Source organism: Nansenia antarctica, assembly GCF_963989245.1.
Source record: "Nansenia antarctica genome assembly, chromosome: 3".
NCBI classification, from domain to species: Eukaryota; Metazoa; Chordata; class Actinopteri; order Argentiniformes; family Microstomatidae; genus Nansenia; species Nansenia antarctica.
This window is the reverse complement of record NC_137688.1, coordinates 15,262,540-15,290,300: the sequence shown is the minus strand read 5'-3', so window position 1 is coordinate 15,290,300 and position 27,761 is coordinate 15,262,540. Positions and strand designations below refer to the sequence as shown.

At 45.5% G+C, this 27,761-nt stretch overlaps 3 protein-coding genes across 3 annotated transcripts; all 3 read left to right on the top strand.

Annotated features, from left to right (window-relative positions):
- LOC308153769 (NXPE family member 3-like) lies at positions 1-27,761 on the top strand (the record flags this gene model as incomplete). Its single annotated transcript, XM_080526961.1, has 5 exons — positions 1-73; positions 948-1,635; positions 3,107-3,174; positions 26,769-26,975; positions 27,229-27,761. 5 exons carry the CDS (start codon positions 1-3, stop codon positions 27,759-27,761), a joined length of 1,569 nt encoding a protein of 522 aa, XP_080383087.1.
- LOC308153102 (NXPE family member 3-like) lies at positions 3,243-5,751 on the top strand (the record flags this gene model as incomplete). The annotated part of the gene is made up of 3 exons (XM_080526197.1): positions 3,243-3,258; positions 4,410-4,577; positions 5,219-5,751. 3 exons carry the CDS (start codon positions 3,243-3,245, stop codon positions 5,749-5,751), a joined length of 717 nt encoding a protein of 238 aa, XP_080382323.1.
- LOC308153101 (NXPE family member 3-like) lies at positions 10,797-21,585 on the top strand (the record flags this gene model as incomplete). The annotated part of the gene is made up of 4 exons (XM_080526196.1): positions 10,797-10,817; positions 15,519-16,249; positions 21,333-21,409; positions 21,581-21,585. 4 exons carry the CDS (start codon positions 10,797-10,799, stop codon positions 21,583-21,585), a joined length of 834 nt encoding a protein of 277 aa, XP_080382322.1.

Here is a 27,761-nt window from a genome sequence, read left to right as displayed (position 1 = left end):
ATGAATGGAGCCATGTACAGAAAGATTCTTGAGATTAACCTGCTGCCATCCACCAGGATGCTGAGGATGAGACGTGGGTGGAACAGCAATCCAAAGCATACAGCAAAGGAAACTCGCAATTGGTTTCAGAGAAAGAAAATCAACTTGCTGGAATGGCCCAGTCAATCACCTGACTTAAACCCAATTGAACATTTGTGGAAGCATCTGAAGATCCAGATTCACAAGAGGGCCCCCTGCAATCTTCAAGATTTAAAGACAATCTGCGTAGAGGAATGGGCCAAAATCACACTTGAATACTGTGGCCGATTAGTTATTTCATACAGAAAGTGCCTTGAAGCTGTCATTACAAACAAAGGCTTCTCCACTAAGTATTGAATTCGTTTCAGTTAGTGTGTTTAATACTTTTTTCCTGTTTCATTCTACTTTATTACACAACTTTATTTACATATGGACTTTAATGTTTAGATTTTTTGTCTGGATTGTTTGAGTTATACCAATACCAAAGTCTAATGCAAATTTCACTTGAATAGGCTCATTGTTGGAAATACAGTTACTGGACAAAATGTTGATGTGTTCAATACTAATTTCCCCCACTGTATATTATTGTGCTTAGGTTCACTTTATTGTCATGACTTTAATGAATTAATCTACCAACAGATAGAGAGAATGGACAAACTGCAGCTATGGATATTGGCTGTCTTTCTGTTGATCAGCATTTATGTTTTTTATGTAAGTTCTAAAGACAAATTCAATTCAAGTTACCCTGTCTCCCCTTGCTTTTTTTTTAAATAAGGGGAGTAACATTATTGTAATCTGAATTTACTGATCATTGTCTAATGTCTCACTGTAGGTATTTCAACACCACCAGAGCTCAGTGAACATCTTACCACCCCCATTTTCACAGCAAATATTTAATTACACTCCCTCTACCAAGCCTCTTGCTAAAGACACCATCAACAGGACCTTCATACCAACCAATGACACATTAATAAGTACGGAGGACTGGGAATCTCTGGTGAGAGAACTCCAGTGGCCGTCACCCCCTAAAGCCCTCTCATCCACACAGGAGGCCACAGACGCGACCAAATGTTCCTTTTCTCTCGTCACCCCAAATACAACGCGCACAGTCGGAGGGTATGTAGATGTGACAGTGGTTGCTAGAGATGCCAGCAACAGGGAGAAAACCTATGGAGGGGACTTTTTCCAGGCCAAGCTGTATAACACACAGCTGAAGGCCAGTACATATGGAGCTGTGACAGACCACCACAATGGCACCTACGCGGTCCGTCTGGCCCTGCTCTGGCCCGGAGCTTCCCGGGTGTCAGTCCGCCTGATACACTCCAGCGAGGCAGTCCAGGTGCTGATCCAGAAGAGGGAGGAGGACCCTGACAAAGTATACTTCCATGGTTACTTTGAAGAAGGCAACAAGAAGGAAGTGGTGATGTGCAACGCTCTGAGGACCTCCAGATTGGTGGGGGATGGGTCACAGTGCTGCTGTGAGTACAGGGAGCCTGTCTCTGGGGAATACTGGTTCTGCCGACGGCCATCTTCCCTCCCCTGCCAGGCGCTGATCTACCACAGCATGGGGGGTAACCAGGCTAAACTCTCCAAGCTGGAAGCAACTCTTCTTAAAAGGTACATCCCCTGCAACATGAGCTTGTTTATAGGCTAGTGTGACTCTATACATGTAGGCTAGTGTGACTCTATATTCGTATCAGGGTTTCCGTTAGAAAAAATTGCCGCCGGACATCGTGTCCGGGAAGATTTCGATTTACCGGACAAACGTGAGATATTCCGGTCATCATATTAAAATATAATATAGCTGTTTGTCGCGGTGATAACTGTTGTGTAGCGGCCTATATATGCCATTTAATGTCTATTTCTCATCCGATACGATTAGATGCGAGCTATATAATATATAATAATATAACATGATTCGCATGCGCGCTATGCCATTATGTCCAGCGCTGAACGGGCGCCTCACTAGGAACTGAACAGACAGCATCGATCAATGAACGGACTCCACATTACGTTAACTGAAGTTTGTTAAATTGTTTGGGATTAATGTGAGTTTTCTATTTTCTCTTTCCAGTTTTACCCTTTTTTAATCAATAAAACAACGTCATTTCTATAACCAGGTGGACAAAAGGAGTACACAGAAGCAGTTGTGCGCTTGTAGGCTCCTACCTGGTCAACAGCCTTTGCAGCATCTAGCGCGGCCAGCGCAACTCGGTGGGCACCACAGTGCACCTGAATGGAAAGCCCAGGCCAATGACACGGGACAGCTCCACACCTCTCTCGCGGAGCACCTCCACCACTTTGTCAAATATACACTGTGCGGTCCCGCACATCATAATTGCCCAGAAAACATGTCTCAACTCTTCCTTTTATTTCCAACTTCACGTATATAATCAGCTTCTTGTCCACGGTGATATTTACTGTCTCATCAATGATAATTCCAATGAAGTCACTCCCCTTTAGCTTTTCATCCAGCTGATCCATCACAACGTCTTCCAGTGCCCTTTCCATGTCATCAACGGAGTCGCTGTGGCGCTAAATGCCCTCACTCGAGACAAAATCTGGAGCCTTAACTGCTTTCAGTAGCTCAGTCAGTCCCACATACTGATGACATGCGATGCCATTTTTTGCCATGTGAAATGCAACTTGTAGCTGAGAGTGCAGCTTATTGTTAGCCGTTGCATTAGCCTGCTCACAGTGGCCTTTCATAGCGGTTTGCTGTTGCCTCAAACTGACCGCCGATATGTGCTCACTGCACCGCCTGTGATCAGTGAGAGCCGACATTCTCATATTCGTTTCTCCTCTCGTGAATCCGTTATTCCTCCCCGATTTTTTGCACGGTGAGCAGAACATTTTTCCTTCCTCATCTAAACGCAGCCAGGGGAAAGTTTCTTTCCATTCAACTCTGAACTCTGGGTTGACAGATGGGCCGGGTTACCGCCGAATGGGCTACTAGGTTTAAGCGGTAATAGACTGGTTAGGCTGTCCAGTGTATTGCAAGGGGGAGTGTTTATGGAAGTCAAGAACACCTTGAGTAACTTGTAATCACTTTAAATGGTTGTAACAGCGCAGCTTTTATTCTCTGCAGTTCCAACAACGTTATAATACCAGGTGACGATTCAGTGGTCGATGTCCAGCAACGGCTCAATGAAACCCGTAAGTCCTCAACACATGTTACTACCTCTCTCACTGAGCAGCCTCCGACCAGAGAGAAAAACGTAGGGATGCAGAGTAGTCAGAGTACGGGTCTAGAGTAGTCAGAGTACGGGTCTAGAGTAGTCAGAGTACGGGTCTAGAGTAGGGGTCTAGAGTAGTGGTCTAGAGTAGTCAGAGTAGGGGTCTAGAGAAGTCAGAGTAGGGGTCTAGAGTAGGGGTCTAGAGTAATCAGAGTAGGGGTGCTGATCTAGGATCAGTGTTGCCTTTTACGTCATAATAAGTAATATGAGTACGATTACATGAATATATACTGTATATACCAAGCACTTTATCAGGAATGCTATACTAGTCAACAGCAACAGTGCCGTTACTGTGGAAACGCCTAGTACCAACAACAGCTCAGGCACGAAGCGCTAGGCCACACAAGCTCACATAACGGGACCGAGTGCTGAAGCAACATCGAGTAAACATTGCCTATGTTATTTTGTGTTTTATTCACAAGAAGAACCGTAATCCCTCAAAGGTATTCCATGTATGCACCAACAATAAGTCAGCCATTAATTATGCTGATTATATAATACTACGAGCATGCACATAATTAATGCATCCCCAAAGACATATCTACACAACAGTATGGTAACTGATGGGGCGATGCTGTGATAATGAAATCATAACGTGATTACGTTATAGTCTGTAGTTGTTTGTGTATGATATGATGCAGTAATGATGACAGACACATGTATCAAGTTCAGCCATGTAATATTAAAGTGGGGGGAACAAGCACCTGCACACGGGTCATGCAGAAAACAACAAACAAGTCGATAGCCGATGGCATCGATCTAAGTAGACCCGTAACAGTAGTGTGCATGGTTTGTTAGAAGCCATCATCTGCTCTTGGATCTCCTTTAAGATAAAGGCAGATCATGTTTTAAATCTTGCCTTCATATCATTGACCAAAATGGATTCAACGTTTATACCTTGACCTTGATACACTCATTCAGTGTTGGTTGTCTGTTGTCATCCAGCTTATCTCAATCATTAACCCCAATAGTTTTTCATGACCAAGAGACCTCTGGTGAGACCATGAGATTTGGAAAGACTCCTGTCCCTGGATTTGTAGAGTACCATAGTCCTACCATAATATGACCCAGACCTCAGAAAGAAGGTCTGAGAATAATAAATGTTTGTCTTTGTAGGATCACACACAAAATGCCAACCTGCTCTCCAAATCCCAGTTCCGGCAGGATTCTACTTCCAGGATCGCTGGACTTCGATGGTGTGTGATGCGCGATCGTTTCCCTCAGCTGATCTGGTGTCTGGGTGCATCAAGGACAAACAGATTCTAATGATGGGAGACTCCACCCTACGCCAGTGGTTTGATTACCTGAAGAAAGCAGTACCAAGTAAGATACAGCATGTAGCATGCAAAGCTATTTACCATAACTAAGTAATTTATTTGTCTTGTGGTTGGGTTGTCTTGTGGTTGGCCACAATCTAGCAGTGTTGCATGCAGTCTGACATTAAGCTAATGGATTAAATTCAAATCATTTTCCATCAATCCACACACAATACCCTAAAATGACAAAGCAAAAACACGTTTTTTTAAATTCCAGTAAATGTATTAAAATTCAAATACAGGAATACCTCATGGACCCTTTGCTATGACACTCTTAAAATGAGCTAAAATGTTATCAACAAATCTCTCAATAAGTTGAATTGAGTCCATCTTAATGCAAGGATAATAGATCAGGTAATTTTGGAATTCACGTCTTTGTTTTTATAGGGTTTCTGATTTGCATAGGAATCAATTGTACATTGTAGATTAGGATGTCACTACCAAGTCAGCTAATCTCATATTTTTCTCTTGATCCTAACAAACTCCCCAGTCCCTGCCAGTGCCAAACATACACATACTGTAACCCATTTACTGCACTTCGTTGTCTAGTACTTGTACTGTGCAATGACAATAACGTTGAATCTAATCTAATAACTTGTGTAGAGGCACTGTACATGAGTTGAATTTATATGATCTCTCTTTTATCAGCATTGAAACCCCTGGACCTTCACACCTCAGCCCAATCTGGGCCCCTGGAGGCTGTTGACACCCAGTCCAACACCCGTGTTATTTGGCGGGCCCACGGCCCCCCCCTGCGGACCACCAAGACCCCCTGGGCTGACCTCCACTACATTGCCAGTGAGCTGGAGGGCGTGGCAGGAGGCCAACACACTGTCTTCATCTTCACCATGTGGGCCCATTTAACAACTTACCCCCTGGCTTTTTATGCGCACCGTCTGGGGGTCATCCGTAGGGCCGTGGCCGCCCTGCTGCGGCGCTCCCCCAGTACACTAGTAATGATCAAGTCAGCCAACACAGGGTCTAAGGATGTGTACTGCAGCGACTGGCTCTCCTGGCAGCTGGACAAGGCTCTCCGGGTAATATTTAGGGATTTGCCTGTGGTTCATATTGACGTTTGGCAGATGACCTCGTGTCATTACTCCGCAGACAACATCCACCCGCCTCCTGTGGTGGTCCAGAATGAGGTCGACCTCTTCCTGTCATTTGTCTGCCCACAGTGATGGAGTTCAGGTAGTTAGTAAGTCATATTGTGAGTGTCAGGTGTGAAAGGTGTAGTTGTTTTGTCTATATTGGGAAAGGGAAGTGAAAGCATAATGTGAGGTCTGAGTTTTAAACACCTGCTCGGTAGCTGGTGGCGTCGGTTGGGCTGGGTTGGCCCGTAGACTGTACGGTAGGAGCTCACAGCACACATTACTAGCTGACATTACTAGGAGCTCACATTACTTGATTACTACTTCAGTAATGATTGTCAATACATATTATAAAAGCGATTTTGATATTTCCATGCACATAGGCTGTAGGAATATAATTTTTCATAAAAGATATGTATATTCTTCATTAATTCATCTGTAAGACTTGCTGATGACATATTATTGTTGATTGCATCTGTAATCTGGTATCATTCAAGTGACATTTTTCAAGTTTATTTTTATTTGGTGTTAAATTGACAACTTGTGATAATATCAATTAATGTTCTGAATTAAATAATTCATGTTAAATATTCTTAAAAATGCAAGACAACACTGGGAGTTCAATGGTGACATGCAAGTAAACAGTAACCAGTCACCATAAACATGCAAGTTGGGGGGTATTACATCAACGTTGCTAAAGGAAAATCCATGCTTATTGTTGATCATTTATGTGAGATTTATCAGATTAAGCCTGGATTTTCCTTTAGCGACGTTGATGAAATACCCCCCTGGATACAAAAACACATCATGCCATATAGGGCTATTCCTGGTTCAGGTACACCTGTCAAGAAAGCATTCATGATTGGTCATGAAAAGCTTCCCACAATGAAGGTGGCTGCTGCTCCCTGCAAACTGACAGAAGGAACTGCGGTCATTTAGAGCAAGGTGCTGTTCAGCCCCGCAAAGCCCTAAAGTCAAGAATTGGGAATGAGGATCATCCACTCAACGCATCCCGCAATGTTCATCATTCATGTCTAGGCTACTGTTTAGATCCTGCAGCTGGTCCTCCTTGGACAACACACCTTAACCCTGTTGTGATGTTCACTTTTTGGTCCCCTTGGTACTGTTCGGGTCAAATTGACCCGGGACATCATTGCGGTTTTAAAAACACTTGTCCTGACACGATGCTCCTAGTTCCAAGGGTGACCCATACAAGGGAGTATGCTCAGGGCACAAGAGGACACAAACAGGTACTGTACCCAATAATGCCCAATAGGTACTGTGTACACATTCAAAAGTACATATCCTTTGTTCTGGATCTAGGGGGCTGCCCTTTGGAGAGGCTAGAGCAGAGGAGGACTAGTAACGACCCTCAAAGTGTCAGACCTCTGGGAACACGTGGGGTCGAACGGCAGCATGATGAGTAGAAGCGCTTTTTTGCACATGATGCTCCTAACTTTGAAAATGCAAAACCCAATATAACAAAGACTTGGGTGTCATGAATCATACTTATCTAGGAAACATTTAAATTAATGTTTTCATTGATGTTTATGATTTTGAACTTATATTCTCAATTGATTTTCACATTTATCTAATTATAATCAAAGCTGTAAAGAAAATACAGGTGAATAGAAATGCAAGAACCAAACTAAAATAGTTTTTTGTTGCTAGCTATGAAATACATCTCTCAAACATGTCTGCAAATGCTGAATCACAAAACATGAACAGAATGTACACTGTTTTCACTGTCACTGTCGAAATACAGTATTATTTCAGAAATAAATAAAAAAACTTCTGGTTATAATTGTGTGTGCATGGGCATGCCTGTCTACACAACACATGAAGCACAGAATTTGACAGTATGTGTACCTCAAATGTACTTTTTGCAGTTGCTGCCTGCGATCTGTACAGTGGAAGTAAATGTAAAAATGTTTACAATGTTGCACTTCAAAGGGTAAATAGTGCGAGAGCAGATGGCTTTTTGGTGCGGGAGAGCCAGACCAGACGTGTGCAAGTGAGTGAGTAAGTGTCAGTGTGAGTGTGTGTATGTTTCTGTGTGTCTCTGTGTATGGGGGTCAAATCGACCCGATCTTATGAAGGACATACATTTGTTGGGGTATTGTAGCATGTGTACTCATGCATTGAGCTGAGGTTGGCATGACCTTGGGTGTAATTGGCCCGTGGCGTATTTAATTTGACCATCTTTATTAAATCACAGCCTCTGAAATCTTCTTAAGTCTATTTGCCATTATGTGTGCAGAGATGGGAGCTAACCTTCTGCCCTCGCACTTGACTTCTGTATGTGTTAGTAGTACATGGTAGGCCCCAATCCTCTGACCAAGGTCGTTTTCTTGACCTTCACATCCACAAGATGACCTCAACAGGGGAGGCTGGTTCATTAGGGGCAATTGGGCAATGCCCCACCAAAGGGAGAAGAGAGAGATTTTTTTTCTATGACTTCTAGACAGTGTTGCTTCTGAATATCATAGTCCAATCAGCTAGTGTTCTGTGGAGTATATCATAGTCCAATCAGCTAGTGTTCTGTGGAGTATGTTCCAATCAGCTTCAAGTCCCGCCCCTTTCGGGGCAACTTTCAGTCTACTCGAAATTGCACTAGGCTGTTCTCGTAGACTTGCATGTAAAATCTATTTTGGTAACTTCAGGCCATTCGGTCAATTGTCTATGGGGTTTTGGGACATGCACAAAGAATCGTACGTGCTTACGTCATGTCCGGCGTAGCTTCGTTCACCTGCTTTACCATCGCTATGGCGGCTAGTAATGTGATGTAATGGGAAAATCGTATAACCGAGGATTTAGGAGGATTTCTTTCTGTAAACAAATTGAACAAATGGATTAGAAGGAGGCATCTTTTGTTCCCAACTTGAGGATATTACAACTGGACCTATTACCGAAGTCAAACTTCGTTTGTGGTCGCAATCTCCGCACCGGCTGTGTTTAGCCTGCTACTGTTGGTGTTTTGCGAAGCCAGAATACACAAACTCGACCTGAAGGTAAGAGAGTCAGCTAAGATAAAAGCTACTTCAAACATTTAGTAATATCGTCAGCATGGTACGTTTTCTATTGTCGTCTTTTAGCTTGTTTGTTTATGTATTCAGCACACGCACACACACACACACACACACACACACACACACGCGCACACACACACACACACACACACACACACACACACACTCACACACTCACACACTCACTAGAGGGGATGAAGAGGTCTGTACAGGGGGGTAGGGGGGATGAAGAGGTCTGTACAGGGGGGTAGAGGGGATAAAGAGGTCTGTACAGGGGGGTAGAGGGGATGAAGAGGTCTGTACAGGGGGGTAGGGGGGATGAAGAGGTCTGTACAGGGGGGTAGGGGGGATGAGGAGGTATGTAGAGGTGGGTAGGGGGGATGAAGAGGTCTGTACAGGGGGGTAGAGGGGATGAAGAGGTCTGTAGAGGTGGGTAGGGGGGATGAAGAGGTCTGTACAGGGGGGTAGAGGGGATGAAGAGGTCTGTACAGGGGGGTAGAGGGGATGAAGAGGTCTGTACAGGGGGGTAGAGGGGATGGAGAGGTCTGTACAGGGGGGTAGGGGGGATGAGGAGGTATGTACAGGGGGGTAGAGGGGATGAAGAGGTCTGTACAGGGGGGTAGAGGGGATGGAGAGGTCTGTACAGGGGGGTAGGGGGGATGAGGAGGTATGTACAGGGGGGTAGAGGGGATGAAGAGGTCTGTAGAGGAGGGTAGAGGGGATGGAGAGGTCTGTACAGGGGGTAGAGGGGATGGAGAGGTCTGTAGAGGTGGGTAGAGGGGATGTAGAGGTGGGTAGAGGTGATGAAGAGGTCTGTAGAGGTGGGTAGAGGGGATGAAGAGGTCTGTACAGGGGGGTAGAGGGGATGAAGAGGTCTGTAGAGGTGGGTAGAGGGGATGAAGAGGTCTGTACAGGGGGGTAGAGGGGATGGCGAGGTCTGTACAGGGGGGTAGAGCTATTCTCATGCTAAAATCGACTGTAAATCCAGATTTTAAAGTTGATATTCTTCCCCGTGGAGCATGCCCCCATAACCTGTGCCCCACCCAAAATGTTTAGCACCAGCCGCCACTGGACCTCAACAACCTCAAAGGAAAATTACAGCTTCTCAGTGCAGAGTAAAACGTAAAAAGACACTGTACAAAATAAAGAAGCATATGAGAATTATAGCAAACTCCAAAGGCAAATGCAAAGCCTAGAATCAATATTACACATTGACAGCTCTCTTATTTATGCCTGCACAAATGATGTGACGGAACTCACTTGACTTATTAGAAGCACCTTTAAAGCCAATTGTCCCATTACTTTTGGGTACCCTAAAATAGGGGGACTATCCATAAAAGGTGTTGAGAATCTCTACTTTAACCTCATGATAATTGTTTGATTTAAAATCCCAATTTACAGGTACAGGGTACAGTCAGAAGAAGAAAAAATGCTTCACTGTCCCATTATTTACGCAGGGCACTGTATATACAACTATTGAAGGGACTCGTTTTGAGTCCGTCAATGTCCATGTTGGTCTCCAGGATAAATTAGAGATACCACTGAAGAAAGTGTTGGTCGATAATGGTAGAGAGAGAGCACGGGCCACGCCCCTCTCATTGATATCCTTCAGGCAGAAATAGCGCATAATATAGCGCATTTCTTACAAGATGCAACTCAATGCGCTTCACATACTGACAGAGCCTTAAGCAGGCAAAAGTAAAAACCTGTACACTATGTAGCCAGGAAAATTCCCTTGCAGCCCTCTACTCATAGAGCCATGCGCGGATTAACGCATAGGCTTACCTAGGCTGCAGCCTAGGGCCACCACCACTAGGGGGCCACGGCGGCCACCTAACATTGGATACAAAAAATAATAATATATACAGTATATCCTGAGGCCTCCCCACAAAACAGCGAGGCAGGGAGCTTTTCTCTGAAAAACGACTCCATGGTTAAGTTAATGGCTGGAGTATGCCAGCAATGTTCCAGAGAGGTCTTTCTGGATGGATGAGAATTTTTCTACAGCATTCTGTAGCCTACAGATACCTGTGCCGACCCTCCACACAACTATGTGTCTTTTTAGTAAACAACATTCTTATTTTGAGCAAGGGGAAGAGGACAACAATGCTGAGGTGCATGCCCAAGGTGTGGAACTTTATAAACAGGTAGAAATATAGCTGGCGACTTTGTACACGTATTTACAAAACAATAAGCAGGACGATGAAAGGACACTGAACATAAACTGAAATAATGAAAAGAGAGCTCTCAAAAAAAGAACGAAAATAAACACAGACAAGGTTTTTTACTTAATTCACTTTTTATGACAAATACAAGATTTCCATTAATTACCAGCAAAAATGACCACTATTGTTGTTTTTTTGGCATTGAGGAAATACTGAGCTATAAGGCTATTCATACTGTAGCAGAATCCGTTTCAAACGATATGGAATGGAATGGAATGGAATGGAATGGACTTTATTTGTCATTGCTACAGTACAGGTGCACCATATATTAAGTATGATAAGGAAACAACACAAAGAACTGAATAAATATGACATACATATTAATGTCAATTTGACTTACTTGACTTAGGTCCTTTTTCTTCGGGTGTGAAGAGTAGGGCCTCTAACGAGTTTACGCCACCGGTCTCTGTCCCTCGCCACAGCAGCCGCCGCCTCCCAGGATCTTAGACCCAGCATGTCACGCTCCCTCTCGACGGTTCTTCTTCAGGTTTCTTTGGGGCGTCCCCTTTTTCTTCGTCCATCAGGGGTCCATCTGAGGGCTATGCGTTGATGGTCATCCGGGCTTTTCCTCAACACGTGGCCGATGTACTTCCATCTTCTCTTTCTGATTTGCGTGCTTACCATCTCTATACCAGCAAGTTTTCTCACTTCTTCGTTTGACACCAGTGTAGGCCAGAATATTCTCAGCATCCTTCTTAGGCATTTGTGGACAAATGTGTCTAGGCACTGTTCGTCAGCCGCTGTCATCTTCCATGTCTCACAACCATATAACAACACTGAGATTACATTTGACTGAAAGATTTTCATCTTGGTCTTCCTCCGATACTGACTGCTGTTCCACAACTTCTTTAAACGATGGTAGGCGTTCCTTGCTTTTCCTATACGAATCTTCATGTCTTCAGAAGCACCACCTGACGTTGTCATTGTTGCACCGAGATATGTGAAGGTGTTGACGTCCTTGAGATCTTTCTCATACACTGTGAAGGCTGTGCTTTTCTTGGCGTTCATCCTCATCGATTCCGTTTTGTTTGCATTGATCCTTAGCCCTGTTTGTAGACCATATTCATTCAGACGGTCAAGCTTTTGTTGTGCATGACTCCATGATTCTGCTAACAATACTATATCATCTGCATAATCTAGATCTTCTAACATGTTCATCATTTGCCACCTGATCCCTGTCTTTCCTCCACTCAGTGTTCTCCTCATTATCCAGTCTACAACTAGTAGGAACAAAAAGCCTGACATCACGCAGCCTTGCTTCACACCTGACTTTACCTCAAACCACTGAGACTTCCTGCTGCCATGCAGTACTGCCACCTTGCAATTCTTGTAGAATGCCTTAACCATTGCAATAAACTTGTCTGGTATTCCATATGCCTTCATGATCTTCCATAGGGTGTCCCTGCTAATAGTGTCAAAGGCTTTCTCATAATCTACAAAAATGAGGTAGAGGCTAGAATTCCATTCAAGTGATTGCTCTATGATAATAATAATATTATTGCGGAGGATAAAGATCTGTTCTGCTGTGCCTCTGTTCTTCCTAAAGCCAGCTTGCTCCTTCCTAAGCCTTCCATCCACTCCATCTCTCAGTCTTCTTACAATACATCTTCCTAGAAGCTTTGCTGGTATTGACATCAAGGTGAGTCCTCTCCAGTTTCCACACTTGGCAAGGTCTCCCTTCTTTGGTAACTTTACGATGAGACCATCTTTCCAATCTTCAGGGACTTCTTCAGTTTCCCAAGCCAACCTGAATATCTTCTCAAGTTCCTTGACAGTGACAGCCTTGTCAGCTTTCAGAACTTCTGCTGTGATGTTGTCCGATCCAGGTGCCTTGTTGTTTAACTCCTTCTTTGGGTGAGTAAACATTGTTATCCGGTTGCAGGCTTCCTTGCGGCTTTCACCTGCCACCATCATTATTCTGTCTTCAGGTGAGATGTCGTCCTCACCGGGAACACAGAGTGATGCTGTACTCAGTCCATCAGCCCATAGCGCGTTTAACTCGTTTTCGGTTTCCGTAACTGAATATTTTTTGGATGGGGTGGGGTAGTTGGCCCCACGCCCAACCCCCAACCTGGAGGACCAGTTGGACTGCTTGGTCTGCCCCCTCTCCTTTGACCTGTCCGGCTTGGTTAAACCTGCCAGGGATATAAAATCCCCGCCGGCATAGCTCTCGGGTTCACTGGAGTACACAAGCCTCTCCACCCCGACAAGGTGCAGCCCATGGAGAAGTTAATGTCAATTTACAAAACCCTATTTTCATTACATAAGTCCAGACTACAGTTTCCAACCCTTTGTTTTCCAATATCAAGCTCAACAGATCCCAGATAGGCTCATGTGATGAGCTGCCTCCTTCAACTTTGAAGCCGGCAATCAAACTTTAAAATGTGCAGAGAGGTCTAACTGCCGTTGCTAATGTATGGGTGGGGGGGGCTCACACAAAGGAGTAGCCTAGGGCAACTGACCATCTTAATCCGCCACTGCATAGAGCGACTACTAACCAGTTTGCCTACCAGCACCCAGCGGTGTTCCTGTCAACACAAGATCTCAAGGTACGAGTATGGTGTAATAGCACAGTGATCCTAGTTCTATAATCTCCAATGTCTCCCTTAGTTTCAAAAAGCGACATTGAATAAGTAGGTTTTGAGGTCTCGCTTAAAAATGTCCTGAGTTTTAGACAACCTCAGGCCCTCAGGTAGGATGTTACACAATCTAGGAGCAGACAAATGGATTGGCTGGATTGTGGTTGGGTTATGTTCATTATGTGTCAAGTCAACTCTGCTTTATTATTGACTCTCCAATATTCCATTTATTATTATAATTTTGTACCACCAGATGACCACTGGATGTATTGTTTTTGTAAACAGGTGTGGTTGCACTGTCACAGTTTGACCTGACAAAAATACCAGATACTTCTTGTTCTGTCTGTCGTACACTGAAATAGGAAGCGTTTCATATTCTTCCACAGGGTTGATAGCTTTTCAAACACATACAGACATTAATAATAACACATTTACACAAGTCCATATTTGACCTGGCGTGCCCAACAGGGAGCAGCATAGTTGAACCTACAGACAAACACACAGGTCCGGTAGCTGGTGTTATGTCCCTGCCCTGTTTGCTCCATTGAGGTGCTGTGCCAGAGGAGGCGTGGCCATGGATGTGCTGCTCCCGCTAATGAGATGCACCTGTCCTCCAAACACTTCAAAAAGGACTACAGATGGTGCAGATGTTGATGGACCTCTCAACAATCCCTACCTTTTGTTTTGTTTAAGTGCTGGTTTTTGGTTGGACTTCCATTGACGTTCTTGTGATGGGTTTTTAGCTTGTTTGGTTTTCTCCCTGTGAAGTGTGTTTTTCTTTTGGTTTTACTTGACAGGTGAGTGGTGAATATTGTTTGCTTTGTTGTTTTTTGATGGTTGTGGTGGGAGATGCCTGTTTTGTTTGCCATTATTAGTGGATGTTTTGTTTTCTGTGTTGTGTAGGTATGAGGGCCTACTACAGGTTAAAACATTAACTTTTTTATATGCCATTTCATTGACTGATGTGGCTTGCTTAAACCCAATTGAACATTTGTGGAAGCATCTGAATCAGAATCAGAATCAGAATCAGAAGACTTTTATTGCCATGACATGTAAACATGTTAGGAATTTGGTTTGGAACAATGGAGCACGGTTTACAGCAGGACAGGTGCAAGACAGTGCAGGACAAGACAGGGGGGGGGGGGGGGGCAGCGGCATTTTTGGGGGAAAAGCTGTTTGTATGTCGGGCCTTCACAGTTTTTAGGGACCGCACCCTCCTGCCTGAGGGGAGCGGGGCGAAGAGACCGTGTCCTGGGTGTGCGGGGTCAGCCATGATCTTCCTGGCCCTCCCCAAAGCCCTACTTTTAAACTGAAGATCCAGATTCACAAGAGGGCCCCCTGCAATCTTCAAGATTTAAAGACAATCTGTGTAGAGGAATGGGCCAAAATCACACTTAAATACTGTGGCCGATTAGTTATTTCATACAGAAAGTGCCTTGAAGCTGTCATTACAAACAAAGGCTTCTCCACTAATTCAAGTATTGAATTAATTTCAGTTAGTGTGTTTAATACTTTTTTCCTGTTTCATTCTACTTTATTACACATAACTTTATTTACATATGGACTTTAATGTTTAGATTTTTTGTCTGGATTGTTGGAGTTATACCAATACCAAAGTCTAGTGCAAATTTCACTTGAATAGGCTCATTGTTGGAAATACAGTTACTGGACAAAATGTTGATGTGTTCAATACTAATTTCCCCCACTGTATATTATTGTGCTTAGGTTCACTTTGATATATTGTCATGACTTTAATGAATTAATCTACCAACAGATAGAGAGAATGGACAAACTGCAGCTACGGATATTGGCTGTCTTTCTGTTGATCAGCATTTATGTTTTTTATGTAAGTTCTAAAGACAAATTCAATTCAAGTTACCCTGTCTCCCCTTGCTTTTTTTTTTACAAGGGGAGTAACATTATTGTAATCTGAATTTACTGATCATTGTCTGTCTAATGTCTCACTGTAGGTATTTCAACACCACCAGAGCTCAGTGAACATCTTACCACCCCCATTTTCACAGCAAATATTTAATTACACTCCCTCTACCAAGCCTCTTGCTAAAGACACCATCAACAGGACCTTCATACCAACCAATGACACATTAATAAGTACGGAGGACTGGGAATCTCTGGTGAGAGAACTCCAGTGGCCGTCACCCCCTAAAGCCCTCTCATCCACACAGGAGGCCACAGACGCGACCAAATGTTCCTTTTCTCTCGTCACCCCAAATACAAAGCGCACAGTCGGAGGGTATGTCGATGTGACAGTGATTGCTAGAGATGCCAGGAACAGGGAGAAAACCTATGGAGGGGACTTTTTCCAGGCCAAGCTGTATAACACACAGCTGAAGGCCAGTACATATGGAGCTGTGACAGACCACCACAATGGCACCTACGCGGTCCGTCTGGCCCTGCTTTGGCCCGGAGATTCCTGGGTGTCAGTCCGCCTGATACACTCCAGCGAGGCAGTCCAGGTGCTGATCCAGAAGAGGGAGGAGGACCCTGACAAGGTATACTTCCATGGTTACTTTGAAGAAGGCAACAAGAAGGAAGTGGTGATGTGCAACGCTCTGAGGACCTCCAGATTGGTGGGGGATGGGTCACAGTGCTGCTGTGAGTACAGGGAGCCTGTCTCTGGGGAATACTGGTTCTGCCGACGGCCATCTTCCCTCCCCTGCCAGGCGCTGATCTACCACAGCGTGGGGGGTAACCAGGCTAAACTCTCCAAGCTGGAAGCAACTCTTCTTAAAAGGTACATCCCCTGCAACATGAGCTTGTATATAGGCTAGTGTGACTCTATACATGTAGGCTAGTGTGACTCTATATTCGTATATAAGCTAGTGTGACTAAGTATGCATATAGCCTACTGTGTGGCTTAAGCCCAATTTATACTTCTGCGTAAAATCGACGGCGTAGCGTACGCCGTAGCTTGCGTAGGCCCGCAGCCTACGCCGTAGGTTGACGTGCACCTCTCCAAAAATGTAACTACGCGGCAGTGCCTACGCAACCATAAGCACTGTGATTGGTCCGCTTGGTAGCACATGATTCCGACATGATTCCGACTCTCGTAGGCCAAAATGCGGAAGCCATGACAGAAATGTAATTGACTTTTTCTGTAATTACTTATTAATAAAGATTTGAAAAATTATTATAACCATCGTATTACCTTAGTTTAATGTCATTTCAATGCATCATAGAACGTTTATTTACAACAAGCATAACAAAATAAAATCGCTATTATGCCGCTTTGAGTACACAGCGCCCTATGGAAGCGTCAGGCACAGCCTTCCTATAAGGAGCGCGATTCACATTTACGAGATGTACAATCCTGTTTCTTTAGAAATAAATTATTAGTTACAGGGAGCCCCATGGCTGTTCGTTGGGTTTAAATTATATTTATGATAGACATATTTAATGTAAAGTTATCTATAAGAACTGTGATTGGTCCGCTTGGTAGCGTCACATTCCGACTCTCTCGTAAATGCGGAAGTCATGACAGAAATGTCATTTACTTTTTCTGTAATTACTTATTAACTCTTTCACCGCCAGAGTTTTCTGAAAAAGTTGCCAGCCAGCGCCAGCCAGCGCCAGCCTTTTTGATAATTTTGACTCATCTTCAAAAATTACCCGAATATTCTGTTCTATGAATATGTAAACACTGAATACATCAGAAGAAAGAAGAGACCTTCTTCTTGCACACACAAAAACAAGTTTGATTCTATCTTCTTCCTAGCATGTTCAGTGAACACTTCAATGTTGGTCATTTTCATCAAAAAACTACTTTTCGGACAAAAAACAGAGAAAAACGTGTTTTTGTGAAAAACTGTTTATTTTCACCCCCAAGACCCGTTTGACCCATTTGACATTATAAAACTAGAATACACATAATGCATCTCATTGTAGGAGCCATTTAGTCCTACATGTTATGTTAATTTTCTAATATTCATTATGAACAGGATCAGTAGTAATGGATATTTTGAGAAGATAAAAGAATGTGTTTATTTTTATACATGTGACGCATTTGAAAATAATCATGTAAACTTGCCTGTAAGGCAAGGCACGTTTATTTGTATAGCACATTTCATACAACAGGGGCAATTCAAAGTGCTTTACATGTATTATTTAAAAATACAGCAAGAGGAGCATATAACTAAGATTTTTTTTTTTACAATGAATAAAAGCAAATATAACAAGTAAATAGATACAACAGTTAATAAGACAATGTAGCTGGTAGAATTATAAATACAATAAAATGATCTGATGTGTGTTACCTTGGACAGGGGAATGTGACCTTGCACTTCGGGTCCAATCTTGGTCTGAACCCGGGTCTGAATCTGAATCCGACAGGGGGGGGGGGGGCTTGAAGGCTTAGCACTGTGCGCTGTTTGATGTGTAAATAATTAGAATTAGTATAACACTAACTAAAACTATATTCCCGCCCGCACCAGCTGGTAGAGATCTGTGTCTTACCTCTAGCAAGGGAATGTAACGAGTCACTGACTTGCATCCGACGAGGGGTCCTGATGTTCCCGCTTCATTCACAGCGCCGCGCCTAATTCGTCTTCGACGCTTAGCACTGTGCACTGTTTGATGTGTAAATAATTAGAATTAGTATAACACTAGCTAAAACTATGTTATAAAACTAAGTTGTGCAGCAAACTCTTGCCTATGTACTGTTGACAAAATACATCCAACAACATCTAAATAGCAAAAAAGATCGTTTTAGTAATATTGTTACTAACGTCAGAACTGGAGCCATTTGCACATGAAGAGAGAGTCTCTAAAAGACTCTCTTTTTTTTTCCAAAACCGCCTCCGGTCTTGCCGCCTCCAGAGGGATAACGTTTATAACGTTGACCCAACGTTACTGTATGATAATATTGCACATTGCTGTACTCTTTATTCAGTGAATTGTCTTACCTTGTCCATCATCTTCTACACCGCCGTTCCCCTGCGTCTCCGTCTTTCGCGTCACACTGTCCTCCGGCTCAAAGTCACTATTACGGTCGTAATGTAAATCACCTGCCTCATCAAAAACCTCTCGGTGAGAGTCCCACAGTTTGGACATGACAAATTTAGCTATTTCAGCTGCTGAGTTTTCCTGAAAATTCCTGTTGGATTGGTGAAGGATGGACATGTGTAATACTTGGTAAAACGATGCATAACAGAGCCCCCTAGCGTCTGGCTGTGATAACTCTGAAACCCGGAATATTCCGTTATTGGCGGCCAAGCGTTTTGATTGATTGATTGATTGAAAACTTTATTAGAAGATTTGCAGAAGTAGGTACATGAAAGTACATATTACATACAAGGTCAACTAACAGGATAAAAACCCAAGAAAGCCACTGGCTTATTTCAATTGGGGTCCTTGATCCGTGTTCTATCATAAAACACGGAATTTTCCGGGTTTGGCGGTCAAAGAGTTCATAAAGATTTGAAAAATATGATAACCATCTTATTATCTTAGTTAGTATTGTAACGAACCTGTATAAGGTCCGTTAGCAACTCCACCAAGAGAGTTTGGTGTTGTGGTTAGCGTGGCCGGCGGCTATGCGGGAGATCGGGGTTCGACCCCCGCATGGGGCGAGTTACACTACCAGTTCCCGTTCGCTACACTGGTGTCTGAAAGTTGGGATGGAAGGAAGGCCATCGGAGAGCCGTGTCCACGTGAGGGACTTGACATAGTGAAGCGTGAGGGCACGCTCTCCCGAACGGTGAGGATAGTGTAACGAACCTGTATAAGGTCCGTTAGCAACTCCACACTCTTGGTGTTGTGGTTAGCGCGGCCGGCGGTTATGCGGGAGATCGGGGTTCGACCCCCGCATGGGGCGGAGTTACACTACCAGTTCCCGTTCGCTACAGTATCTTAGTCATTTCAATGCATTAGACATTTTCTTTACAACAAGCATAACAAAAATACGTTTTTTTATCGCTATTATGCCGCTATGAGTACACCGACCAACGCGACGTAAGACCGACCAACGCAGAAGTATAAAATGGGAGAGCCCTTGCGTAGGCTACGGCGTAGCCGCGCATAAATTCGACGCAGAAGTATAAATTGGGCTTTAGAGTATAACACATTGAACATGTGATGGGTCAAGCTCTGGAATTTTAAGGCTACCACCCCACCCCCAACTCATGCTCCCACTCTGAAGCCTCATGTCTTCAACCATACACTTGGAATTAGCTAAACTAAGGTGCCATTGGAGTAGATTCTCAATCGTTTACTGTCTTGTTCATGCCCTTCCCCAATTTTACAAAATAATTGTCTGGTCCTATCTTGCACCGACCACTATTTTTTCCTCAAGTGCTTGCCCAGGCTTGTAAGAAACATAAGAAACATATTTACATTTGTACATCCTATTTTGTTCTGAACATGTTTTTTACTGTAAACATGTTTTTTACTGTAAGCACGAACTGCCATTTTTCCTCAAGTGCCTGTCCTGTGCTATAAGAAACACAGATATTTACATGTTTACATCCTGTTTTTACTATAAATGTGAGTTAATGATTTTCTAATATTTTTTCTGAGAAGAAAGTAAGACATTTGAATGGGGAAAACAATGTTGAACTGTCTTTTACAGTACAGCCTGATACAGGATAGCCTGATGTGTTACGGTTGGGGTCACAATTTCCCAGGTGTCTCCTTGGTGCCTCCCTCTGGCAGTCCCTGGTGGCCTGGACGCTACTACACTCCCTGTTCCTCTCCTTGTTGTGGACTAATGTGTGTCACATGTGTATGTTTGGCACTTGTGTATTTATGTCCTCCTTTCCTGGCACTCCCTGCTGGCCGATCTCCTTGTTTGTTCTGTGTAAAGGCCGATTTAAAGTTCTGCGTCGAATTTACGTGCGTATCTTACGTAGCCTCTTACGTAGGTCTCGCACTTTACACTTCTGCGTAGGCCGCGCTGCAATTGCACCCTCACATCGCTAGGTGGCAGTGTGTTTTCTATGCCCCTGTGCTGTGCCTCTTCCGATTAGAACTCAACGGAGCTCAAAGCTCAAAGCGGCATAATAGCGATCTTTTTGTTGTTATGCTTGTTGTAAATAAAAGTTCTATGATACATTGAAATGACATTAAACTAAGATAATACGATGGTTATCATAATTTTTCAAATCTTTATTAATGAGTAATTACAGAAAAAGTAAATGACATTTCTGTCATGACTTCCGCATTTTGGCTGACGAGAGAGTCGGAATCTTGTCTGAATCATGTGCTACCAAGCGGACCAATCACAGAGCTTACGGTTGCGTAGAAACTGACCGCGCTGAACGCGTTCTTACATTTTTGGAGATGTGCACGTAAACCCTCTCCGTAGGCAAGGCGGGCCCACGCGGGACTACGCAAGGCTACGGCGTTGATTTTACGCAGAAGTCTAAATCGGCCTTTAGTGTGTGCTCCTGCTTTCTTATTTGTCTGCCTTGCACAGGGAGATGTGAGCTGCTCGAGCCGGTGCTTCTGGATAGAACCTGCTGTCAGTCAGGTCTACAGTATTCACACTGGTTTTGAGCAGCATTCTCCCTGTGGGGCTTCTGTTTTGTTTAGCCCAGGAAGAGGGTTTCTTCCGTGGCTTTCATGTCAGGTTTCTGTCTGTTTTAGTAAAGGGTCCTTAGTTGTGCCAACCGCTGCCTGCTGTCGTCACTTCGTCCTGCACCACACCTGGGTCCGCTGCACACACCACTTGTTACACTGATGGTCATTGTGTTTGTGTTTTGTTTGCATTAATTGTCGTTCCAGTGTATTGCAAGGGGGAGTGTTTATGGAAGTCAAGAACACCTGTAGTTACTTGGAATCATTATAAATGGTTGTAACATTGCAGGTTTTATTCTCTGTAGTTCCGGCAAAGGTATAAGACCAGGTGGCGATTCTCCAGGTGACGTGGTCCATGTCCAGGAACAGCTCAATGAAACCCGTAAGTCCTCAACACATGTGTCGTGTTTCGTAAGTAAACGCGTGAGACAACTGTTAACTATATACCACGTACTTTATTAACCATCCAGTTCCCCCATTCATTCCACTCTGCCCGCTTTCCCACTGCGCATGCTCTCCCCTGTATCCCCAACTCATTCCCATTGGTCTACAGCATAAGCGTCACACCATATATTAACATAACACCACATCTCCCCTTTCTAGAGACAAAGGGTAGACTGCCTTTGCCTCGTCAGACCTTAGAGGATTGTTCTGCCTCTTTTGTTGTAAAGGTCTGTCCCTGTGTAAATCCTGAACATACGTTACTATAGCGGTTTGATCCATAAATCTCAAAACTAACAGGGCTACTAAAAGTGCTCAAACTAGACCCCATCCAACGTAACATGGAATAACTTTTCCTTAAATACAACAGTAACATTACCCATATACTCCTTTTTTTTTTTAAAGTAAACACTTATACAAACACTTGTCCACATTTCTCAGTTACATGTCAAACCTCCTAGGTTTAACCACTGCTCTCCCCCCCCTTGTTCTGAGCGTGGGAGTCTCTGCAGGTGGGGCCTGTGTTCCGACTGTAGGTGACATGGGAGCCTGCCCAGGGGTCGGGTCTGGGGCCGGCCCCGGGGCTTGTTGCTGCGGCGGGGAGCCCCTGTCTTGTGTAGGTGTGTGTAGGGGTATCAGATGCTGTCGGTTGCGTCTCACCACCCCCTGGGGCAGGCCCACCAGGTAGGACCTCGGAGTAGAGTGGTTTCGGAGCACAGTTCCCGACGTCTTAGCATCCGTGACCCATACCTGCTCTCCCGAAGACAGGTCACAGAGGGGTCTTGCACGGTGTCGCCGGTTGTAGTTTACCGCATCCGACCTCCCTTTCACCTCCTCTTTCTGCGCGAACGCGTCGCTGTCCGGCAGTGTAGGGACCAGTCGAGAGGGCAGCACTGGCACCGTGGTGCGCAGACATCGGCCCATGAGGAGCTGGGCCGGGCTGTACCCACTCTGAAGGGGTGTGGCTCGGTAGGCGAGTAGAGCCAGGTAGGGGTCGCTCGCTTTTTTCAGGAGGTTTTTCATAGTCTGGACTGCCCTTTCTGCTTCACCATTACTCTGTGGAAACCTTGGGCTGCTGGTGATGTGTCTGAACCCGTACGCAGCAGCAAAGGAGGTGAAGGCTTGACCAGAAAACTGAGGCCCATTATCTGACATCAGGACCTCCGGGATGCCATGGCGGGCAAACATGGACTTCAGATGTACAATAATGTCAGTGGACCTGGTGTGAGACAATTGGGCAATCTCAACATACCTGGAGAAGTAATCGACGACGAGTAGGTATGTGTCTTTTCCCAGGACGAACAGGTCGGCCCCCAACTTCTGCCATGGTCTTTCAGGGCACTCTGACGGCATGAGAGGTTCTCTGGGATTCTGTCGCTCCTGAATGCATGCCCTGCAATTGAGCACCATTTCATTTACCTGTTGGCTGAGTCCAGGCCACCACACAGACTGGCGGGCACGCTCCTTGCACTTCACAACACCTTGGTGTCCTTCGTGTAGTCTGGCCAGCACGTCGTTCCTCATTACTGAAGGTATCACCAGTCGTGTGCCTTTCAGCAGTAGACCGTCTTCCACTGTGAGCGTAGCTTGCTCCCGCCAGTAGCTCTTCAGCACAGGTTCCTGGCTTGCGTGGTCAGGCCATCCCTCTGTGCACAGCATCATAACACGTGAGCAGACACTGTCAGCATTTAGCTCCTTCCTCAGGTTTTCCATATATGAGGCACCAACGGGTAGATTGTCCATTACACAGTCCACATATATATTGGTGCTCTCCATTAGCTCCTCTTCTGATGTAGACCTGGATCTTGTCACTGGGGAGCGCGACAGCGTGTCTGCTGTCCAGAGTGATTTTCCTGGCACGTGCACGATAGAATATGAGTAGCGCATCAACCGCATCCTGAAACGCTGGATTCTTGGCGGCAGAAGATCCAGGGCTTGGCCTCCCAGTAAGCTGAGAAGGGGTTTATGGTCGGTCTCCAGGCAGAAGTGTTTTCCTATGAGGAAATCCTGGAACCGTTCGCAGGCCCATGTGAGGCCCAGGGCCTCCTTCTCGATCTGTGCGTATCGTTGTTCTGTGGGAGTGAGGGACCGAGACGCGTAAGCCACAGGCTTCCATTCAACCCCCCACCTCTGGAGCAGAACACCTCCCAAGCCGAACGAGGATGCGTCGGCTGACACTTAGGTGTCTCTCTTTTGATCATAGACCGCCAGCACTGGAGGAGAGGACAGGGCTTCCTTCAGTGTTCTGAATGCTGTCACCTGGGCCACGTCCCAGGCCCAGCTGTTTCTTTTCGAGAGAAGGTCACGGAGCGGCTTGTCCTTTTCTGCTAACTGGGGAATGAATTTTCCCAGTTGATTGACCATTCCAAGAAAGCTTCGCAGCTCGCTGACGTTTGCGGGCTCCTTCATCTCCATGATGGCCTCCGTCTTCCTCGGATCTGGGCGGACTCCTGTAGCCGTGACGATCTGGCCCAGGAAGACCACCTCACTCTTTGAGAGTTCACATTTGTCCATATTCAGGGTGATGTGGGCCCTTTCCACCCTTTGCAGTACTGCGTGGAGTCGAGTATCGTGCTCTTCCTGATCCCGCCCCCACACCAGCAGGTCATCGATGTGGCATATCACACCTTCCAGCCCCTCGGTTACCTCCGCCATCATGCACTGAAAATTTTCAGGTGCTGAGGCAATTCCGAAAGGAAGGCGGTTGAAATGAAACCTTCCGAATGGGGTGATGAACGTAGTGTACTTGGCTGATTCTGCTGCAAGTGGAACCTGCCAAAACCCCATGTTTGCGTCCAGTTTACTGAAAACCTTTGCTCCGGCAAGCATCCCGAGGCTCTGCTCTATCGACGGCAGAATGTACTTCTCCCTGCATACAAACTCGTTCAAGCCGGTCAGATCCACACATAGACGCACTGATTTACCGTCCTTTTTGGGGACGACCACCATGGCGGCGCACCAGTCGGTTGGCTCTTCCACGCGGCTGATGACACCCAGGTTCTCCATGCGCTGGAGCTCATCTTTGACTTTCCCCATCATAGGCAGCGGAATCCTCCTGGGGGTTTTCAAGGAAAATGGCACAGCACCCGGTTTGAGTTTTATGGTGTATGCTTGTTGTACCTCACCCAGGCCACTGCACAGCTTGGGGTAGGTCGTCTTGAGGGTCTCCATGTCTATGCTGTTGACACGGAGGAGTAAGCCCAGGGCTACGATGGCTGGCCTCCCAAGCAAAGGCGTGCTCAGGTTATTCACCACATAGACCTTCTCCGTGGTCTGCTTGCCTCCTCTCCCCAGCTGCAGCTTGGTGAACCCTGCCACGTCCAGCGGCATTCGTCCTGGACCAAACAAAGGTTTCTCTGCTTTGTGGAGAATGGGTGGCTGTGTGTTAGAAAACATGTTAGCAAAAACAGCCTGTGACACAACAGTGACATCGGCTCCAGTATCGAGCTTGAAGGTGACCTGTTTTCCCATCACTTCTATTTCTACAATCCATGGATCAGCCTCTGACGTCACAGAACCAAGGAACCAGCCCTCCACCTCTTCTTCAATACCGTGCACAGCTTTACCTGCAAGGCACACACGCTTGTAGTGACCCATTTTTCCACAGGAGTGACACTTCACCTCGTTGGCAGGACACTCCAGCTTGGGGTGTGGCGCGCCACCACATTTGTAGCACTGGGAGCTGCTCTGGCTGCTGTGTGCCTTTGCTCCAAAGCTCTTATACATGTTAGGTTTGGGCTTTTCCTTTGGCCTCCCTTTAAACACTCTGTCTACAGAGCTGACGTCCATCTGCACTGCACTACTGCTGCTGTCACTCCTCAGTGTGCTTTGCTGCTTTTTGATCTCCTCTGATTGTCTCGCCATGTTGATAGCTTTTTCTAAGTCCAAGTCTTTTTCCATTTGCATGCGTTCTGAGAGCCGCAAGTCTGCCAGCCCTACCACTAACCTATCCCTGATCAGTTCATCATGCAATTGTCCATAATTGCAGTGCTCTGCCAATGCATACAAGGCAGTGACAAATGCATCCACGGTCTCATTTGCTTCCTGTTTGCGCATGTTAAATCGCGCACGTTCGTACACAATGTTCTTTTTCACTACAAAGAAGGATTGAAAGCCATCCCTCACTTTACTGTACAGATGCAGGTCTCCCTCGCTGAGTTTCAAACCCCTCAAAACATCGTCGGCCTCATCTCCCATACAATAAATCAAAGTGTTCACCTGATTATCATCAGAGCTGGCGGCTAGATTGCTTGCCTGTCGGAACCTCTCAAATCTCCGTATCCACTTTGTCCACTCGAGCGGCTTAGAAAAATCAAAAGGCTCCGGCGGCTGAATGTTGAACGTCGCATTTGTAGTAGCCATTCTGCTAGCTTCCTCTTCCTCTTGCGGCACGTTGTCGTTAGCCAGCTGCTCGCCTTCTTGTCCGCTAGCCAGCTCGCCGTCACTGTTAGCCAGCTCGCCGTCACTGTTAGCCAGCTCGCCTTCAGCATGTAACGTGGAATCGCTCATACAGCCTGTCGATTAGGCACATCTCTGTACTGATTTAGTTCAACAGCACTTCTGACACCATGTCGTGTTTCGTAAGTAAACGCGTGAGACAACTGTTAACTATATACCACGTACTTTATTAACCATCCAGTTCCCCCATTCATTCCACTCTGCCCGCTTTCCCACTGCGCATGCTCTCCCCTGTATCCCCAACTCATTCCCATTGGTCTACAGCATAAGCGTCACACCATATATTAACATAACACCACAACATGGTACCTCTTCTCACTGAGCATCCTCCGACCAAAGAAAAATAAGTAGGGGTGCAGAGTTGTCAGAGTAGGGGTGCTGATCAAGGATCAGTTTCGCCTTTTATATCATAATGAATAAAATGACATTCATAGATCATAGATCACCATGTATCTCTCCAGTGCAGTAACTGATGGAGCAATGCTGTGATGATGAAATCACAATGTGACTACCATATGTTTCGGCTAGAACACACCGCAAACAGCAACCTCAGCAGCGCGTGTGATTTTCATTTCGGCGCCCATATTAACGGGTTAGAGCAGCCATACAGTCCATGTTAACGGGTTAGAACCGCAGAAGACACGCAGCCAGTATGGAAGCTGCAAGCGTGAGATCAGTTCTGCAGCAGTTCCGCCACGCACACACGCTGTGTGTACACAGGCGCCCAGTGTGTTTCAGGCCTTAGTGTATATATTATTTAGAAGCCATCATCAGCTCTCAGATGTAATTTAAGATAAAATCTGATCATGTTGTTCATCTTGCCTAAATGTTTGTCTTTGTAGGATCACACACAAAATGCCAACCTGCTTTACAAACCCCAGTTCCGGCAGGATTCTACTTCAAGGATCGCTGGACGTCGATGGTGTGTGATGCGCGATCATTTCCCTCTGCTGATCTGGTGTCTGGGTGCATCAAAGACAAACAGATTCTAATGATGGGAGACTCCACCCTACGCCAGTGGTTTGATTACCTGAAGAAAGCAGTGCCAAGTATGATATAGCGTGTAGCCTGTAAATCTATTTACCTGCAGTATATGTTGTACATTATGATGTAATTGTTGCATGCAGACTGATACTTAGGCTAGTTAAAGTATTTGGCAAAACAGATAAGGTGAAACAAGTAAGGCTGTCCTACTTTGTAATACCTTTATTTAGTGCATTCTTGAGCATTCCTACCAATCTCTATCTGCCATCTGCCAATTAATTGACATGAGTTGAACTTATATGATCTCTCTTTTATCAGCATTGAAACCCCTGAACCTTCACACCTCAGCCAAATCTGGGCCCCTGGAGGCTGTTGACACCCAGTCCAACACCCGTGTTATTTGGCGGGCCCACGGCCCCCCCCTGCGGACCACCAAGACCCCCTGGGCTGACCTCCACTACATTGCCAGTGAGCTGGAGGGCGTGGCAGGGGGCCAACACACTGTCTTCATCTTCACCATGTGGGCCCATTTAACAACTTACCCCCTGGCTTTTTATGCGCACCGTCTGGGGGTCATCCGTAGGGCCGTGGCCGCCCTGCTGCGGCGCTCCCCCAGTACACTAGTAATGATCAAGTCAGCCAACACAGGGTCTAAGGATGTGTACTGCAGCGACTGGCTCTCCTGGCAGCTGGACAAGGCTCTCCGGGTGATATTTAGGGATTTGCCTGTGGTTCATATTGATGTTTGGCAGATGACCTCGTGTCATTACTCCCCAGACAACATCCACCCGCCTCCTGTGGTGGTCAAGAATGAGGTCGACCTCTTCCTGTCATTTGTCTGCCCACAGTGA